The 19,521-nt window shown below is 35.2% G+C and overlaps 1 protein-coding gene across 1 annotated transcript in view; it reads right to left on the bottom strand.

The window, feature by feature from the left end:
• Nucleotides 1-15,234: 15,234 nt before the first annotated feature.
• LOC136043892 (organic cation transporter protein-like) overlaps nucleotides 15,235-19,521 on the bottom strand; it is a 44,348-nt gene continuing 40,061 nt past the window's right edge. Inside the window, exons 9-10 of the mRNA XM_065728918.1 lie at nucleotides 18,386-18,576; nucleotides 15,235-16,695 (exon numbers count right to left, since the gene is read on the bottom strand). Coding sequence (XP_065584990.1) covers nucleotides 16,483-16,695; nucleotides 18,386-18,576 — 404 coding nt within the window. The 3' untranslated portion in view covers nucleotides 15,235-16,482. The remainder of the gene's footprint in view (nucleotides 16,696-18,385; nucleotides 18,577-19,521) is intronic.

Raw genomic sequence — 19,521 nt, 5'->3', positions numbered from 1 at the left:
AAAATCAAATGGGGGGAGGACCCTGCTGGACTTAGATTAGGCTGATGATTCATGTATCCTAGATGAAAGTATGAGCAAAGTGAATGAACTTTTGAGGTTTTGCGAGCTCAGGGTGCTAGAATAGGTTTTAAAATTAATGTAAAGAAGACTAATTCACTAAGGCTAGGAATGACTAAAATTTAAAAATGACGTTGGGTAACAAAAAGATTGATTAGGATGGCAGCTTCACTTATCTTGGTAGTGTTATTAGTAAAGACGGAGGGACTAGTGAAGATGTTAAAATCAGAATACCCAAGGCTCAGGGTATTTTTTCACAGTTAAAAAAAAAAGTTTGGAAGAGTAGAGGGTTGAATCTGTAAACCAAGATTAGAATACTGCTAGGTACAGTGATGAAAGTGGGGAATGAAATATGGCTCCTAAGCATGGGTGCTCCAAAAAATGGATGAGTATCTACTAAACGTTTTCTAGAGAAATTTAATTGTACAATATACCAAAAATCATTAAATTCATTAAAGTAATTAGTGCTGTGTACGAAAATGACATTACTGCGGCTGTGGTTGGAAATGAGGTTGGTAGTTGGTTTCGTATTAAATCTGAAGTTAAGCAGGCTTGCATTATGTCCCCATATGGATAATTCTAATGGATAATTCTAATGGACTTTGTCTTAAGAAGCACAATACTGGCTCTAGGAGAACATGCAATGAATTTTGGAAGTAAAACTCTCCTAGACTTAGATTATGGTGATAATTTGAGGAAAACGTTAAGCATAAGGAAAATGTTACCAAAACTAATGAATTTTTTGAGATTTTGGGAATTCAGGGTTCAAGTAGAATATTGAAGTTTAATGTTAAAAAGATTAAGTCACTAAAACTGGGAATAAGTGAAGGTGAAGAGGTGAATTTGAGTAACGGGAAGATCGATCAAGTGGACAGTTTCACTTAAAAAGTGAGTACCATCAGTAAAGACTGTTGGTGGAGTGAAGAGTTTAAAAATATAACTACCAAGGCTCAGGGGGCTTTTAATAGTGCAAAAGCATTTGGAAGAATAGAAAGAATTCTGAGAACCAAGATTAAAATATTGGAAGCTATAGCGATCAAGTATGGTTTTTAAGTGTGGAAAATCCAAAAGACGGATGAAGATTTGCTAGATGTTTACCAGAAAAATTTTCAACAAATTGTTTTAAGTACCTGTCAAATTGACCAATGATTTCAAACTGTACGCCAGGCACGTACGCAGGAATTTTTTCGGGGTGGCCAAAATCTTTCAAACAGCAGATATAAAGTAGCACTTTTTTATTTAGTAACAAAATAAATGCAAAAAGCACGTATATCGGAAAATACAGATTAACTTTAATCTGTGGTATTGTAGCGGATGGGGGGAAGAAGACTGAAGCCTCAAAAGTACGTTTTAGGCTCAGGTTATGTTCATAGCGATTTAGAACCAGTGATTAATCTATTATATCCCACTGAAAGGGAAATTTTAGGGTTAACAATGCAATATGGGTGCTGTGGGGGGTAGTTCTTCTATTGCGAAAACGTCGATTCTAATGAAAAATGATAGTATCCAAAATTGATCCATTAAAAGCTGTACTTTATCCTGAAAAGGGGGGATAAACGCCCTATTGTCAAGGATAATTATATTTTGCTGTGGAAAGCAAACTCTCTTTACCAAAGAAATAACAGTATAATCGCTATATACTTCAAAGAGAGTAAAAAGTTAGACAGAAAATGGGTTGATAATTGGGTATTGACTCGACTGGGTAATTGTATGCTGTAAAATCCCAAAAAAAGGCTTCACACATGCATCTAGATTCCTAATAAATGTCCTACTTTTGCCAGAAATCCCAAGAAACCATGGGGAAATTAAAAATTTCACAAAATTTCGCGGGGGGAGGGCAGGCCCGAAGGCCCCCTTCGTACGTGCCAGCTGTACGCTGTATGAAAAATGTGGTTTAATCCCTTTTTAGGGTCGTAGATAGAGAAAGGTTTAGATGGCTTGGATACGCTCTGGCAATGAAGGACGACCGATTACCAAAGATCTTCCTTGTTAGCCAACAATCTAGGGCCAAACGAAAAGAGCCCTCGTGACATCTTCCTGTCACGGACAGTTTGTTTGATTCCTAGGTCATTGCTAATTAGAATTATTTCGTCAAATAGAACATAATAGTTTGGATTTTCAAAAATATTATTGCTTAAAGTTGAATCGAAAGATATTGAGTTTTTTTAGATTTTCATGCTTTTTTAATACTTTCTTTGCGTTGCTGTAATCTTGTTTCTTTACTTTGGTGGGTTCGACTAATATAATAATTTCCACAACTACATGGTATTTGATACACCCCTCTTAGACGAGTAACTGGGGTTTTATCCTTACCAGAATTGAGAAGATTCATTATGCTTAAATTACTTGTGAATACAACACGTAAGTTGTTTTTTAAACAAACTTTTTTCAGTTTTGAAGTAGTTTTTGGAATATAAGGTAGGTAAATCGTGCTTTTGGGTTAATTCGAATCGTTTACTAGTGTGGGATTTACGGCTTTAGAAGAATGCATCTTTAATCTTTGAGCAATAACAGTATTTATGAGAGAAATTGGGAACCCGTTGTCAAAAAGTATGTCTGTAATAACATTTATTTCTTTTTTAATATACGGATCTGAACAGATATTAAGTACTCTGTCCACAAGAGATATTACCACACCTATTTAACCTGTGGAGGATGGTTAGATTTGAAGTGAAGGTATCTATTATTATGCGTAGGTTTTCTGTAAACCGTAAAATGAGTTTATTCACAATGTGTATTATCAATGGAAATTATTTTCCATTATTTGTATGATTATTTTATGATTATTATCAGTGAAAATTATTACATTGGTCGAACCCACCAAAACTAAGGAACAATATTACAGCAACACAAAGGAAGTATTGAAAAAGCATGAAATCTAAAAATAACTCCATATCTTTCGATTCAGCTTTAAGCAATCATATGTTTGAAAATCAAAACCATTATGTTCTATTTGACGAAACCATTCTAATCAGCAATGACCTAGGAATCAAACAAACTGTCCGTGAAGCAATTGAAATCAAACGAAACTTCAATAATTAATACTTCCCTAAATTGAGACTTGGGTGAACACACACTCAATCCTGTGTACACAAAATCAATTATAGAAAACAATCTAATTCAAAATAAAACAAAAATAGGAACAAATAGAATTAAGCCCAATCCCGAAAGAACTAAAGGATTAGCTGTAGAGAAGGCAAATATCAAACACTTCGTGGTAACGAACTGTAGTAAGGAGCGACCCGGCTCAATAGTAACCAAAACTAAAAAAAACGGAATTTTGATACCAATAGTCTCATCAAAAGAATTGCTTTTTAATGCTGATTTCAAATATATATGTTTCATCAAGTTTAGTCCTACCCATCAGAAGTGACGAGCTTGAGAAAATATGCCCTATTTTAGAAAATAGGGGGAAACACCCCTTAAAAGTCACTGAATCTTAACGAAAATCACAACATCAGATTCAGCGTATCAGAGAACCGTACTGTACAAGTTCCAAGCTCCTATCTACAAAAAAGTGGAATTTTGTATATTTTGCCAGAAGACAAATCACGGATGAGTGTTATTTTGTTTGTTTGTTTTTTTGTTTTTTTGTTGTTTTTTTTTCCAGGGGCGATCGTATCGACCCAGAAGTCCTAGAATTTCTCGAGAGGGCTCATTCGAACGGAAATGAAAAGTTCTAGTGCCCATTTAATTGACCAAAAACACTGGAGGGCACCTAGGCCCCCTCCCACGCTCATTTTTTCCCAAAGTCGTCGAATCAAAATTCGGAGCCATTTTATTCAGCATTGTCGAAAAACCTTATAACGATGTCTTTGGGGACGACTTACTCCCCCACAGTCCCCGTGGGAGGGGCTGCAAGTTACAAATTTTGACCACTGTTTGCATATTGTAATGGTTTTTGGGGAGTGTACAGACGTTTTCAGGGAGATTTTTTGGTTGGAAGGGGGATATAGAAGAGGAGGTTGTGGGGGATACTTTCCCTGGAGGATTTTGTCATGGGGGAAGAAGATTTCCATAAAGGGGGCGCAGCATTTTCTAGCATTATTTAAAAAAAAAAACAATGAAAAAATAAATCTGCAAAAGTTTTTTCAACTGAAAGTAAGGAGTAGCATTAAAAATTAAAACGAACAGAGAATATTACGCATGTAAGGGGTTCACCTCCTCCTAATACCTCAGTCGTTATGCTAAAGCATTTTTAGTAATTTCGTAAGTATTTTACGGCCTTTGTGATTCAGGAGACAAAATTTAAACTTTAGTGTAAAGAGCGAGGTATTGACGAGTGGATGAACCCTCTCATATACATAATAAAAACGTACGAATATAGAAGTTTGTTACCTAAGCTACTTCGTAAGTTACATATATCTTTTACTAATGAAAACGTTCGTAAAAAAACAAAAAGTTCTAGTTGCCTTTTTAAGTACCCAAAAAATTGGAGGGCAACTGGACCTCCTCCCCCTCCTTTTTTCTCAAAATCATTCGATCAAAACCATGGGAAAGCTATTTAGCCAAAAAAAAAAAAATGCAAATTTCGCTTTACTTATTCATCTGCGGAGAGCCGGAATCAAAACATGGATTAACTAAAAAACGTTCAGAAATTAAATAAAAAAAAAAGTTTTTTTTAACTGAAAGTAAGGAGCAACATTAAAACTTAAAACGAACAGAAATTACCCCGTATATGAAAAGGGCTGTTCCCTCTTCAACGCCCTGCTCTTTACCCTAAAGTTTTTACTATTCTAAAAATTAGAGTTGAGAGAAAGAGTCAAACTTAAGCGCAATGAGCAGGTCGTTGAAGAGGGAACATCCTCTTTTTTTGCCGTAGCAAAGAAAGTGTTTTTTGCCGTAGCAAAAAACAGCAAATTTGCAGTCTCCGGTATTCGCCGTCATTACCTCTAGGATTTTAATTGGCCAGAGGGGATAGCCCGCAAATTTGGCTAGGAATAAATCACCGATTTGAATGTTCGCAGGATTCATGCCTAGTAAGTGAAAGATTATAAAGGGAAAGAAACTTATCTTTCCGTGAGGGCCGAGCCTCACTAATGTATCCAAGTGAACAATCAGTCCAAACTGTGCGAGGTCGGCCCAACTGCTAATCCTTCTCTACACTAAAAAGTGTAATTAACGCGCAAGCAAATTATATCCAAATTTCTGTACACACCACACTTGGCTATCATATCTAATTTTCTCAATTCAAAACGCCAAAAATCTGATTGTGTGATAAATTCAAGTATCAGATTGCACAATTTCTGTAGTCACTGAATTAATTCATGGCTAAGGAATCAAGTTCAAACAATTCAAAAGTTCAAACAGCTGTAATCCCTTTGAGAGCTAGTTCAATACTGCAGCATATCAGTATGCTGCAGGCATCTTCTTTGAATTAAATTCATTTTTTTCGGTAATCTTGGTTATAACATTTTTCTTCTGATATTATGAGAAATAGAAACATTCAGATCGAAATAAAGATTTTTAATTTTATGAATGGCTTAAGAATATTAAGTGGAAACTTTCAGGTCACAATGAGGGGGATGTACAACTGACGAAAACGCAATATGCGCATACTTCCTTATATGAAATTACTCCGTATATGAAAGGGGCTTTTCCTCTTCAATGCTCCTCTCTTTACGCTGAAGGTTGACTCTTTCTCTTAACTCTAACTCTTAAAACATTAAAAACCTTTAGCGTAAAGAGCGGGGCGTTGAAGAGGAAAAGCCCGTTTCATATACGGAGTAATTTCATATAAGAAAGTATGCGCATATTGCCTTTTCGTCAGTTTTACATCAGTTGTCAGTTGTGATTTATTCCTAATGGCTATCCCCTCTGGCCAATTCGAATCCTAGAGGTAATGACGACGAATACCGGAGACTGCAAAATTGCTGTTTTTTGCTACGGCAAAAAAAGGGTCTGTTCCCTCCTCAACGCCCTGCTCTTTACGCTAAAGTTTGACTCTCTCTCAACTCTAATTTTTAAAGCGGTAAAAACTTTAGCGTAAAGAGCAGGGCGTTGAAGAGGGAGCAGCCCCTATCATATACGGGGTAATTTCTGTTCGTTTTAAGTTTTAATGTTGCTCCTTAATTTCAGTTAAAAAAAACTTGTTTTTTTTAATCGCAATAAGAAATTACTCCAGTTTTTAATAAATACAGTTAGTGAAATGAATGAACCTTTTTAGTTTGTAAAATGTTAGCTTTTATTACACATTCTTGGCTGACTTTTCGTTAAAAAGTAATGATGCCAATCCTATTTAACAAAAAAAATGGAATTTTAACCGAGAACTTTTATTGTAAGTGTGGTAATTAGATGTTCTATGTAATCAAACAGTTTGTGGTAACGAACTGTAGTAAGGAGCGACCCGGCTCAATAGTAACCGAAACCCTAAAAAATGGAATTTTGATACCAATAGTTACATCAAAAGAACCGCATTTTAATGCTGATTTTAAATATATAAGTTTCATCAAGATTAGTCTTAACCATCAAAAGTTACGAGCCTGAAAAATTTGCCTCATTTTAGATAATAGGGACAAACACCCCCTAAAAGTCATACAATCTTAACGAAAATCACACCATCAGACTCAGCGTATCAGACAACCATACAGTAGAAGTTTTATGTTTTGTTTTGTTTATGTTTATGTTTATGCGTATGCGTGTTTATGTTCTTTTTTTCCCAGGGTTGATCGTATCGACTCAGTGGTCCTAGAATGTCGCAAAAGGGCTCATCCTAACGGAAATTAAAAGTTCTAGTGCCCTTTTTAAGTGACTAAAAAATTGGAGGGCACCCATGCCCCCTCCCACGCTCATTTTTTCCGAAACGTCACCAAAATTCTGAGATAGCCATATTATTCACTATAGTCAAAAAACTACTAACTATGTCTTTGGGGACGACTTACTCCTCCGCAGTCCTCGTGGGAGGGGCTGCAAGTTACAAACTTTGACCTGTGTTTACATACAGTAATGGTTACTGGGAAGTGTACAGACTTTTTTAGGGGGATTTTTTTTTGGTTTGGGGGGAGAGTTGAGGGGAGGGGTTACGTGGGAGGATCTTTCCATTGAGGAACTTCTCATGGGGGAAGAGACTTTCAATGGAAGGGGCGCAGGATATTATAGCATTATTCAAAAAAACAATGAAAAAATAAATATGTAAAGTTTTTTCAACTGAAAGTGAGGAGCAGCATTAAAACTGAAAACGAACAGACATTATAACGCATATGAGGGGTTTACCTCCTCGTAATACCTCGCTCTTTACGCTAAAGTATTTTTAGTAATTACAACTACTTATTCTACGGCCTTTGTGATTCAGGGGTCATTCTTAAGGATTTGGGAAAAAATTTAAGCTTTAGTGTAAACAGCAAGGTATCGACGAGGGGCGAACCCCCTCATATACGCAATAAAAACATACGAATACAGAAGTTCGCTACGCAAGTTATTTCGTAAGTTACGTATATTTTAATGTCGCTCCTTACTTTCATTTAAAAAACTTGTTTTTTTTGTTTAATTACATATAATAGTCGACTTCTGCAGTTCTTTTGCAGTCAAGGTAGGTCTTTCTCTCAACTCTTCTTTTTAAAACGGTAAAAAAATTTAGCGTAAAGAGCGGGGCGTTGATGAGGAAGCAGCCCCTTTCATATACGAAGTAATTTCTGTTCGTATTAAGTTTTAATGTCGCTCCTTACTTTCAGTTAAAAAAAACTATTTTTTTTATTTAATTTCTGAACGTTTTTGAATCAATGCATGTTTTGATTTAGGCTCTCCGCAGAGGAATAATTAAAACGAAATTTGCATTTTTTTTTTTTTTTTGGCTAAATGGCTTTCTCATAGTTTTGATCGAATGATTTTGAGAAAAAAAGGAGCGGGGGAGGAAGCCTAATTGCCCTCCGATTTTTTGGCTATTTAAAAAGGCAACTAGAACTAATAATTTTTTACGAATGTTTTTATTAGTAAAAGATATACATAACTTATAAATTAGCTTACGTAACGAACTAAACCTTATGGACCGAAGGGGGCTACGAATAGCCACCTGGAATGTCTTGATTCTGAATGCACCTGCGTCAAAGAACCTACTCTGAAGAACTTCGCAAGAATAAAGTGTCAATTGCAGGTCTTACAGAAGCCCGTCTTACCGGAAGTGGAGAAGAGCAAATAGGTAACAGTGACTCATTGGTCTGGTCTGGAGGAAGCACGAGAAGGAATGGCGTTGGCCTTGCACTAAATAGCCTTACAAGAAAGGCCTTACTTTTGCGAGAAGCTGTATCTGACAGATTAATGAAGGCCCGCTTTGGACACAAACATGGCAAGATGACTGTCATCGTGTGCTAAGCCCCAACCAACGATTCCGATGATGTGAATAAGGAGGATTTCTACTCTGCTTTGTCCAGATGCCTTGCGATAGTGCCCACCCATAATATAACGTTCTCCTTGGTGAATTTAATGCGACAGTGTGCGATGATATGGGTGTATGATGCGGTACGGTTGGTTCTGTATCCCCCGACCAACTTAATGCCAATGGGCTCCACCTGCTTGAACTCTGCCGACCTCACGACCTTTGCATTGCAAACACCTCTATCCAATGCAAAATTATTCATCAGTACACGTGGTTTAGTAACGACGGTCGTACAAAGAAGATGATTGACCACGAAATTATTTCCAAACGCTAGAGATCATTGGTGAAGAACTGCAGAACTTACAGATCAGCAGAGCTTGGAAAAGCAGACCACAGGCTTTTTTGTTCAAATCTCCGGCTTCGCCTCCATGCACAACGATCGGAAAGAAAAACCGTCGCTGCAGACATTGGGAAACTAAAGGAACCAGACATTCGCCAGAAGTACAGTATCGAGATATCGAATCGCTTCGAGCCCCTCGGCTCACTTAATAGCAGAAAAGATCTCTGGAAGTATTTTAAAACGCAAATCAGTGAAGCAACACAACTAGTGCTTGGCAAGAGGAGCTACCCAAAGAAATCGTGGCTAACTAATTAAACACTGCAAGTCATACAGCAAAGACGGAAGGCAAGACTTCTTGGGTACATGACCACATATAGAAGGCTAATGGAGAGCGGAACAGACTCATTCACCGGGATAAAGCCCAGTTTATTGCAAGGAAAGCCGATGAAATTGAACTAGCTGCGAAAAAGAAAGACATGGGCAGCCTATTCAAGCATTTCCAAGATCTCGCTGAAAATGAAACTCCCACCTTGGGTTCTGTCCTGTCCAGGGGTGTAGCAATTCTTTCTGATGAAGATTTTTGTCTTGAAAGGTGGAATAACCTCTTCTGTTCGCTTCTCAACAATACTAGGCCGTCTGTACCTCCTAATGTTAGTCCCGGCCAACCTTGCAGTCAAAGACCTGAAACAGACGCTCCTCCAGATGAGCCTTTCAACTCCTCAGAAATCGGACATGCAGTAAAAAGACTCAAGAATAATAAAGCTGCTGGTATCCTCGGCTTAAACTCAGAGCTGCTAAAATATGGAGGTCCTGCAATGCTCCTGTTTCTCCACACCCTGTTCTCTAAAAAAACCTGCAAAAAGATATACATAAAAATACATAACTACGATATACATAACTTACGATATACATAAAAGATATACATAACTTATAAATTAGCTTACGTAACGAACTTTTGTATTCTCATGTTTTTATTACATATTTGAGGGGGTTCACCCCCTCGTCAGTACCTTGCTTTTTACACTAAAGCTTAAATTTTGTCCCAGTTCATTAAGAATGACCTGAATCACGAAAGCCGTAGACTAAATAGTTGAAATTACTAAAAATACTTTAGTGTAAAGAGCAAGGTATTAGGAGGAGGTGAGCCCCTCATATGCGTAATAATTTCTGTTCGTTTTACGTTTTTACGCTTCTCCTTACTTCCAGTTGAAAAAAAAACTTTTTCATATTTATTTTTTCATTGTTTTTTTTTTAAATAATGCTAGAAAATCCTTCGCTCCCTTCATGGAAATTTTTTTCCTCCTTGACATATTCCTCGATGGAAATTTCCCCCAACATATCCCCCTCTTCTCAACCCCTCCCCCCGACCAAAAAATCCTCCTGAAAACGTCTTTACACTTCCCAACACTCATTACTAAATGCAAGCACTGGTCAAAGTTTGTAACTTGTAGCTCCTCCCACGGGGACTGTGGGGGAGTAATTCGTCCGCAAAGACATAGTTATAAGGTTTTTCGACTACGCTGAATAAAATGGCTATCTCAGAATTTTAATCCGTTGACTTCGGGAAAATAATTAGCGTGGGAGGGGGCCTAGGTGCCTTCCAATCTTTTTGGTCACCTAAAAAGGGCACTAGAACTTTTCATTTCCGTTAGAATGAGCCCTTACGCAACATTCTAGGACCACTTGGTAGATACGATCACCCCTGAGAAAAAAAACAAAACAAACAAATAAACACGCATCCGTGATCTCCCTTCTTGTAAAAAATACAAAATTCCACACTTTTGTAGATAGGAGCTTGGAACTTCTACAATAGAGTTCTTTAATACGTTGAATCTGATGGTGTGATTTTCGTTAAGATTCTACAACTTTTAGGGGGTGTTTCCCCCTATTTTCTAAAATAAGGTAAATTTTCTCAGGCCCGTAACTTTTGATGGGTAACTAAACTAAACTTGACTAAACTTGATGAAACTTATATATATAAAATCAGCATTAAAATGCGATTCTTTTGATGTAGATATTGGTATCAAAATTCCATTTTTTAGAGTTTTGGTTACTATTGAGCCGGATCGCTCCTTACTACAGTTCGTTACCACGAACTGTTTGATTTCAAATTTTCTGAAAGTCCGTAAGATACTACATTTATCTGGGACTTGAATGAACACTTATTTTAATTTTGCAAATTGAATTGCAATTTTGGATCGCTTAAAAAAAATCACAGTAGATTTTTTGGAGAACAGAAGCAAAGAAGTACAGCAGATTAACAAAGGCACAAACAGTATATTTTTAATATAGACTAGCTAGGGCCCGGTGGCTTCACCGCAGCACCCCAGCACGGCACGCGGAAGGCTTATAAATATTGATTCTCATGGTCCCTTGTGTTCTATTGCAGTTTTAGGATCAGTTTTAGGGCCAGTGCTATTTTTGATTTATATAAATGATCTTTTTTACGCAGTAAAAAAGCAGAAACCTATTCATTGCTGTAGACTCTGTCATCCTAAACCTTCCCTTGCCCATAGTGCCAGCTATAGTTCACCATCTTCTGATGTCCTTGTTTGTTTTGCTGATGATAGCACGCTCGGTACTTCGGGGAACTGTGAATCCGAGCTTCGATTAAACTTGGAATACTTGTTTGAGAGAGTAATTTCATGGCTTGATGCTAATTTTCTTACCCTAAATTATTCAAAATCCAATTTTTTGATATTTTCGCATGTTTCTCAGATTTATCCCAAGTTATCAGAAATTCATCAGCCAAATGGGATAATTCACAGATCTAAAGATCGATATGTTCGTTTTTTGGGCATTCTTGTTGATGAAAATTTGTCTTTCAAGCGTCACATTGGTTTGATTAAAATGAAGATATGCAGGAGTCTCGGTATTTTAAGGAAACTCAAACATATTTTCCCTGGATCAATTTTGGAAATCCTTTTTCACTCCTTGATCCGATCTTACGTTTCCTACTGTCCAATAGTATGGATGTCAACCTTTCCTTCACTGTTAAAACCACTTTCTAAGGTTTATAATAAAGCTAGAAACCTCATTAAGGAAACTAACCGTTCAAGAGTTATCCCATTACTTGATCTCGAGTCACTGTATATTCTTTCGTGTGCATGTTTTACTTTTTCTCAGCTTCATGGTGACCTCCCCCGTCCCCTAAGTGTTCAGCCATCTTTCACCTCTGATCAGAATAATTATTATCTTCGCAATACCGAAAATCATATTCAAGTTCCTTTTACTCCTTGTGTAAGGTCAGACTTTAATCCTTTAATTGCGAGTTATATTGTATGGAATAAGTTGCCCGAATCAGCTCGAAGGTGCCACTCATTCGGTTTGTTCAAAAAAATTATTAAAAATTCATTGGCTTCTTAGAAATTATTTTATCTCTTTTTATATGTGTATATGCGTGTATGTATGCATATATATTTCCTGATTATTTCATTGGAGTCTATTTTATCTACAGATCTACTTAATTAATTTAGTCTGTTCAATCTATTAGTCTATTTAGTTTTGTTTTCTATAGTTTTTCATTTTATTTATACTTTCCTCTCTTCTCCTTTTTGCTCTTCTCTCTGTGAGTAAGTGATTATTTTTTTTTTCTTCTCTGAGTAAGTGGCTCGTTCATTTTCCCCTTTTTTACACGCCAAAGAGCCTTTGGGGAAATAGTAAAATGTAATATTGTATGTGTGTTTCGTGATGAATAAATCTTATCTTATCTTATCTTTTCAAGGATATTTGATTTTTAAAGCAAGTCCAATTTCTAACAATGGTTTCTGTTAAGCTTCAAAGTCATGGTTTTCTTTTTTAAGGTTTTTGATTTCTTGTAATCCCTTGTTTTTTAATTTTAATTTTGTTTTTTTTCTTTTTTAGTTGTTTTCATTGTTTTTAGTTTTTTCATCTTTTTTTTCTTTTTATTTGTTTTTTAGTTGTTAATCTTTCTTTAGTTTTTTTTTCTTATTTTATTTATTTTACTTTATTTTTTAGTTTTTTTTCCGGAACAAGTCCCAGCAACACGTGTAGAAGGTGCTAATTTTTAACAGCGTAAAACTTGAGGATATACAACAGGCAATTCCTCTGATATACTCTCGTAATTCCTCGACACCGCATTCTTTTTCTTACTTTCTCTTTAGGCCGCACATCAACACGCTTTCTTTCGGCAATTTCTCTCTGAGCCGCAAGCCTAACCTCCCCCTCACTAAAGCAACACGTATGCAGTGTGCTAATTTTTAGCTGCGTAAAACTTGAAGTTATATAACACTCTTCGCAGTCACATTGTCTGTGCATATAAATAGGTTTTCTGATTTACCGACTCTAGATCATACAACATATAATTGTCCATGGGAAAAACAATCCGTATTAAGATCTATACTGCATTTTTCTAATGATTGCCCTTGAGCTTTGTTGATGATGATTGTAAATGCTAGTTGAATTGAGAATCGCAAACTTTTGAATTGAAAAGGCAGATCCTTTTGAATCATGGATGCGTGGAATGCGAGGAATAAGAACAGCCTCACCCTTGGAAGGCTCTGTCAAGATTGTTGCTTCTATTACGTTTTCCATTGTTTGTTCTTTCTTTTGCGGCAAGTTGAATGCCGTTGCAAAGCTTTGGTGGGTGAATATTTCGCAACAGTATTATTCTTACGCCTATATTTCGTTGTAGCACGTGTGGTAGAAAGCCTTGGAGATCCAGGGAGTTTAAAAATCATGATGGATAGTTATCCGCTTCATTTGATTCCAGAACTGTGTCGACTGACATGTAAATGACTGCCTGGTCTCGAAAATTTGTCAGAATAATATTGTTGATTTTGTGGACGTCTTTTTTCTTGGCTGTCACAATCGCTCGTTCACTTATCCATTTGAGGTTTATATTTAGAATATTGGGAAATACCTTTTACACCAAATCATTTTTTGACGTCACTAAATTACAGAATTCAGCAGGCAGTTGTATACGTCCTGAAATTAAGTCAACTGGGAGCTTTCTGTTTCCAATTGCCAGCAATTGATCTGAAAATATTTCACCAGAGTGATCGTTTTGCAATCGGGCACGCATGTTTATAGTTAATTCTAATGTATTTGCGTGCGACCATAAATAAGAATTTTTCAGGTAAGCATTCCTTTCATCCGCAGGTGTCGATCTAGGAATAATATATAATGTTTGCCTGAAATCTCCCGCAAGCAATATTAATGTGCTGTCAAAGGGTTTAGAATTTCCTTGCAAATCTTGCAATGTTCGTTCGAGAGCCTCAAACAATTTTTCGTGTGCCATTGTGCACTCGTCCCAAACAATAAGTTTGCATTGCTGCAATACCCATCCCAGAAGATTTGGAAATATTGCCGGTGAGAGTTTCTGTAGATTGCATATTCAGAGGCAATTTCAAAGTGGAATGAGCAGTTCTCCCACCAGGCAGTAACGTTGCAGCTATTCCAGACGACGCAAGGGCCGACGCTATGTCATTTTTGGATCAAATTGATGCCAGGAGCAATCTAATTAGAAACGTTCTACCAGTACCTCTTGGCGTATCCAAGAAGAAGACTTCTCCAACTTGGTTATCGACACAATGTATTATCTGATCATAAATGTCTTTTTGTTCAGACGTTAACTTAGAAATATTTGTTTGTAGGCCTACATACGATAATAGATCAATCATGTTTTAACTTTGTTCACGATCCAATTCTACAAATGTAGAAATAGCACAGTACGACAAATCAATCATAACTAAAGTGCAGTTATAAGTTTCTGTTTTAAAGTCCAAGGTCATATCTGACCTCTCTAGCCGTATTCGGTGGAGTAAATCCTCGGTCGTTTGCGATTTGTATTCCTCCCAAAACTCTGTTGGAGATGAAGGAAGTTGTCATTATGATTCCAAACAATGCACAAGTTTGACTAGTTTCGCACGTGTCATTGACGCAATTATCCCAGTGTTACACCTTTATTGTAAGTCAGACTTAAAATAAAATATGTAGCTATTAAAAATAAAAATTAACATGAATGAACTTACTTGTGAATAAACTTACTTGAATCCAGTGCTGCCACCATGCGGCATTGTCTCCTATTTGACTGGGAAGGATTAAAGATAGTTTTTCAGTACTTTTAAAACGGTTAACTTCTCGAAATATTAAGTAAAATGTCTTGCGACTATCTTCAAAAAGTCTGAGGGTTTAAAAGACACTTTCAGGATTCCAACCAGCTTTCGTATTTTTACTAGTTCCCCAGTCAGTACTTTTTATACTTATTTTTACCTACTTATTTTACGTATTTTATTTTACTTTTTATACTTATTTTTACTTACTTACTTATGGTCCAGGTACTTTTCACTGAGCAGCCAGGTAACTATATACTTACCTAATCAAACCATAGGTACCGATCGCTTTGCCAGGAAATTCACTCTGCCGCTTCCCCCTGTGTAAAACTTATACTGGACTTGAAAAATTTTTTCTCCCATAACAGGAATATAGAAACTCTCATTTTTCTCTTGTGAGTTTAAAATTTTCTTTTCTCACTTTATCCTGATCTAATTCTACTCAATGTGAATTGTTCTGATCTAAATTTTATTCATAAATCTAATAACAGTCATTAAAATAATACAAATAATAAATAATAAGATAATTCATATCCAAAGATGAGATTTGTTGTAGGAGTAAACAACTGAGCAAAAAAATCACTTTGAATATTATCACTATTGACAAATCACTCATAATTGAAATCAAAACATTATGAAACATATAACCCCTCAGAAAATTGATAACATATATTTACGTTTAAACACCAGTATCATACAATCGACCGTATTTCAGTTCAGTCGCAACTCAGGGATTTAATTTTAATTACGTCTCCTTCACTTTTAATTTTTTAATTTTATATTATTTTCAATCTAAATTAATTTTTAAATTTTATTTCATTTAAATTTAAAGAAATTTTTAAAGTTTTTAAATTTTTTAAAGAAAAGAAAGTTGTGCCCACATAAAATTAAAAATCCACCAAAACCACCATTTTTCCTATGAAAATTCACTAAATATATAGTTTTCCATTTTAAAAGTTGGTGCAATGTGCCATTTAGAAAAATTACAGGGCAACTACCTCAAAAAAGCACCGAAATGCGAGAAATGCGTTCCATCTGGCAACTCTGCTATACGGAACTTACAATTATTGGTAATGATGCCTAGATGGGAACAATAAACCCGACTAATCCGTTAGAGGCGCTGATCTCATCTAGGGAAAATCATAAATTTACCATGTAAATTAATAATTGTAACAAGTCATTAGCAAGGATAGTTACATATAAGTATTTTGCAAGGCCATTAAAAAAAAAAAAAAAACGCCACAAAATAATAAATATTTAGGCTCTATAGAGCCTCACAAAAATTTATCTTTGTTTAAAATAACAAAAGAAAATCTTAAAGAAAAACCAAATAATGCTATTATCCTTTGACAATTTAAATTAGCAATCAAAAAATAAAGATAAAAACTAAATAAAAATAACTTTTCTGTTGAAAGCCAAACAGTACAAAATTAGTTAAACCGTACTTAATAGCCCGATATAAAGCAGGTATTGATAAAATATCAAATAAACTTTTTTATTATAAAGCGATCTTGGACCTAGTCTAAGTGAATTAGCATCCCTAATCCTCTGTAACAGTGCTTTTGTCAAAAACAATCTCTTGAAATCGCATTATTATCTTTGTCTCTTAAGTTTTTGGGACTTTCTATTTTGATATATTACTGTAAACTTTCTGCTTTTCCCAAAGAAATAGGTCTGGGGTAGGTATATACCGATGTATCTCAAACCGTGTCGGATGCAACTGATGCACGTTCATTCTGCTGTATGCTGGATCCAAAACATCTTCTTCTGTCTCCTAATCCGAGACTTTCTCCTTCTTCTAATGTTTGTGGCATAGTTTTTCCAAGTGTTTCAGGAAGAAATAGTGTTAGAAATCCAGATATGAGTGATATGGTTCCAAATATTACAGATGGGAGCTTTGGGTCAAATGAATCCTGGGAAAAAAAATGTATAAAGATACTACGAGTAAAGTGTGGATAATTAGAGTTCCCGAGAAATATGAAAAAAGTGGCAGCATGAATGTTGTCTTATACGGAATAAGTTTGTTGTTTCTATGTAGAAACAATGTTTTTTTTAGAAAAGTTCACACAATCATGTTGGTAAAATTAAAACTTGATATAACTCATTAGAAAGAAGGTAGTGAATTTATTTGTAGAAATCAGCCATTGGTGCAACATCAAATCTTACATTAAGAAGTTGTATTTATCCAAATTGTAAACTTCATTTTATTCCGATATGAATTTTATTCACTGTGAAATATCCACTTTGTGAAACACCAGAGTGACACTGGTGTTTTTGGCTCAGAGATCTGTTTATAGAAAATACAGATGGCCATTCTTACCCCTGATACAAACTGGAAGGATATGCACTTGATGAAAGCTTTAGGATATATTTCTGAAACACAAATCTTAACGCTTAAATATACTCTTTGTATAGTCAAATGCTATTTGAAAATTTCTTTCCCTTCGAATGATCTAGAGGGTTTTTCCAGGAAAAGAAGAGGTGTAATACAGGATTAAAAATATTTCTTATCCATATTCTTGCAAATTCTAACAAATGTTTTAGTTTTTTTTTTATTTGGCAAGGGGAAGAGTTTTAGGACCATTCTTAATGGAAAAACATAATTTTGTAGCCTTTTACCCGGGTGTAGCTAATATGAAACGTGGCTACCCCTACCCATGACAACCTTTATCTCATAAAAGAGATAAAGCATCTAAGCATCTAAGGATTTTTCATTACCTCAAGATGAACTGTAATTATTTTCTACACAAAGAGACAATATGAAAAACAAAATTTCGAAGAATATTCTCTTAAAGATTTATCTATGTAGGTCTTTTAAAGATCCAATGCTCATGAGCTATAAAGCGCTATGTTTAACTTCGAAACCGTTTTTATGGATTAGATACCTTCAACCGAACTGACCTGACCGACAATAAACTTACCTATGAACAAGATCTAACGAACTGACCAATTGAAACGAGTGTCACTCGATGGACTGTAATTACTTTTTTGTACTCTTCAAAAAAACGGAATTGGGAAAAATATATTCTGAAAGATGTATCTATATAGATCTTTTGCATATCTAAAGAACTAAAGAGCTCTAGAATTTCGAAAGCTTTTCTTATGTATGGAAGATATGAGTCAAACTGGCAAAAGTAAAAAAAAATCTATGACTAGTGAAGAAGAAAAAAAAGCAAGAAAATTAATACGAATATTTGCCTATATTAAACAAATCATCTTCCACATTGGTCAAAACCAAAAAGAAATCGGAAATAGGAAACGAGTAGAATAAAAAGGATAAAACAAAGGAGAAACACAAACCGAGAAATCTATAAGCAACTAAAATAATAAAAAACAAAGCTAATGTCAAATAATTATTCCAGCTAAATTCAATTAGAAATAGGATAAAAATTAAATAAAGAGGAACATATAAACTTAAAATCTATGCTGTTAAAACTTAATGGTAATTTCAATTGCTCTTATACTAACAGCAAAGTGAAAAATTACCAGTCAATTATTTGGAAATAAAAACTGGAAATGAAAAGTAATATAAAGCTATAGAATTAAAACTTACTATAATTGACTTTTGTAAATTAAGACCTTAACAAATGTTTATATACTTACTAAAAGGGAGATGAGGGGTGTTAGTGCACCAGAGAGCCTAGCACACATAGCGCCACTTCCCATTGCACTGGATCTAACTACTGTAGGAAACAGTTCGGCAGTGTAATTGTATATGATGGCAAAAGATCCGGCAATGAAGAATTTTCCTATCATAACCATTGTAATAACTGCAGTTGACCCAGCCGTTGTGTCTACAAAGAGAGAAAAAAAAATAGATATTATAGGATAGATATAGAATGAAATGTAAATTATAAATAGAAGCTTAAAAAATAGAGTTATGTTCACTAAAGAAAATAGGGAAAGAGGGTAAATATACAGAATAGAACATTTTATCGACTGTTAATTATTTTATTATAAAAGTACGGTAAATCAAGTGAAGCTGCAATAATGTGTGTTTTTAATTAATAAGCATTTTTATTCAGATGCATATGAGGTTTTTCCTCTTATGAACGATTTTTTATAGACTTCATAATTTGAATGGAATCCAAGCCAACTAGGAATATTCGTGTGAGGTTTCGTGTTTCTCCAACGGGTAAGCATCGGTTTTAGTCTTACTGCCTTTGCAGTATTATTTTCGACTTTTTTTCTCCAGCTAAAGAAGAAATTGTAGAAGAAGGTAAAGAAGAACTAGTCTAAAATGTTGAAGGTAAAAAAAGTATGGAAGTTGTTGTTTTCCCTTGTTAACTATTTAATCCAGAGCCTACGATCAAAACTATTTTGTTTACTAGATACAAATTCTGCAAGATGTAAGAAAAATATCTGTTTTGCTTGGCATGGTAGCTAGTAAGCACCTCAATAATATATAGGGAGATAAATTTTCATGTGGGGATGAGGCTTGAGGAGAAAAGTGTGCCAACAATAAAATTTTTCTGGGCCACTCAATCAATTTTTCTTAAAGGTTAAAATATATAAAACTGAAATGTATATGGTTAGTAGAGATTTTTTCAGGCATCGGATCCCCCCAAAAAAAACTCCTTGACAAAATTTATTGATAACACTGGGAAAATCCATCTCTCTGATGCTTTCATGTCTACGCATATTTAAAAGTAAATATTTGGGTTTTCTCGCAAACATTTTATAATTATATTTCTGTAAAGTCACATAAAGACAAATTTTACAACCTCCTGAATTGTCAC

Source organism: Artemia franciscana, chromosome 2, assembly GCF_032884065.1.
Source record: "Artemia franciscana chromosome 2, ASM3288406v1, whole genome shotgun sequence".
Taxonomy (NCBI): Eukaryota; Metazoa; Arthropoda; class Branchiopoda; order Anostraca; family Artemiidae; genus Artemia; species Artemia franciscana.
Note: the sequence above shows the minus strand (reverse complement) of the source record. Positions and strands in the feature narration are given on the sequence as shown.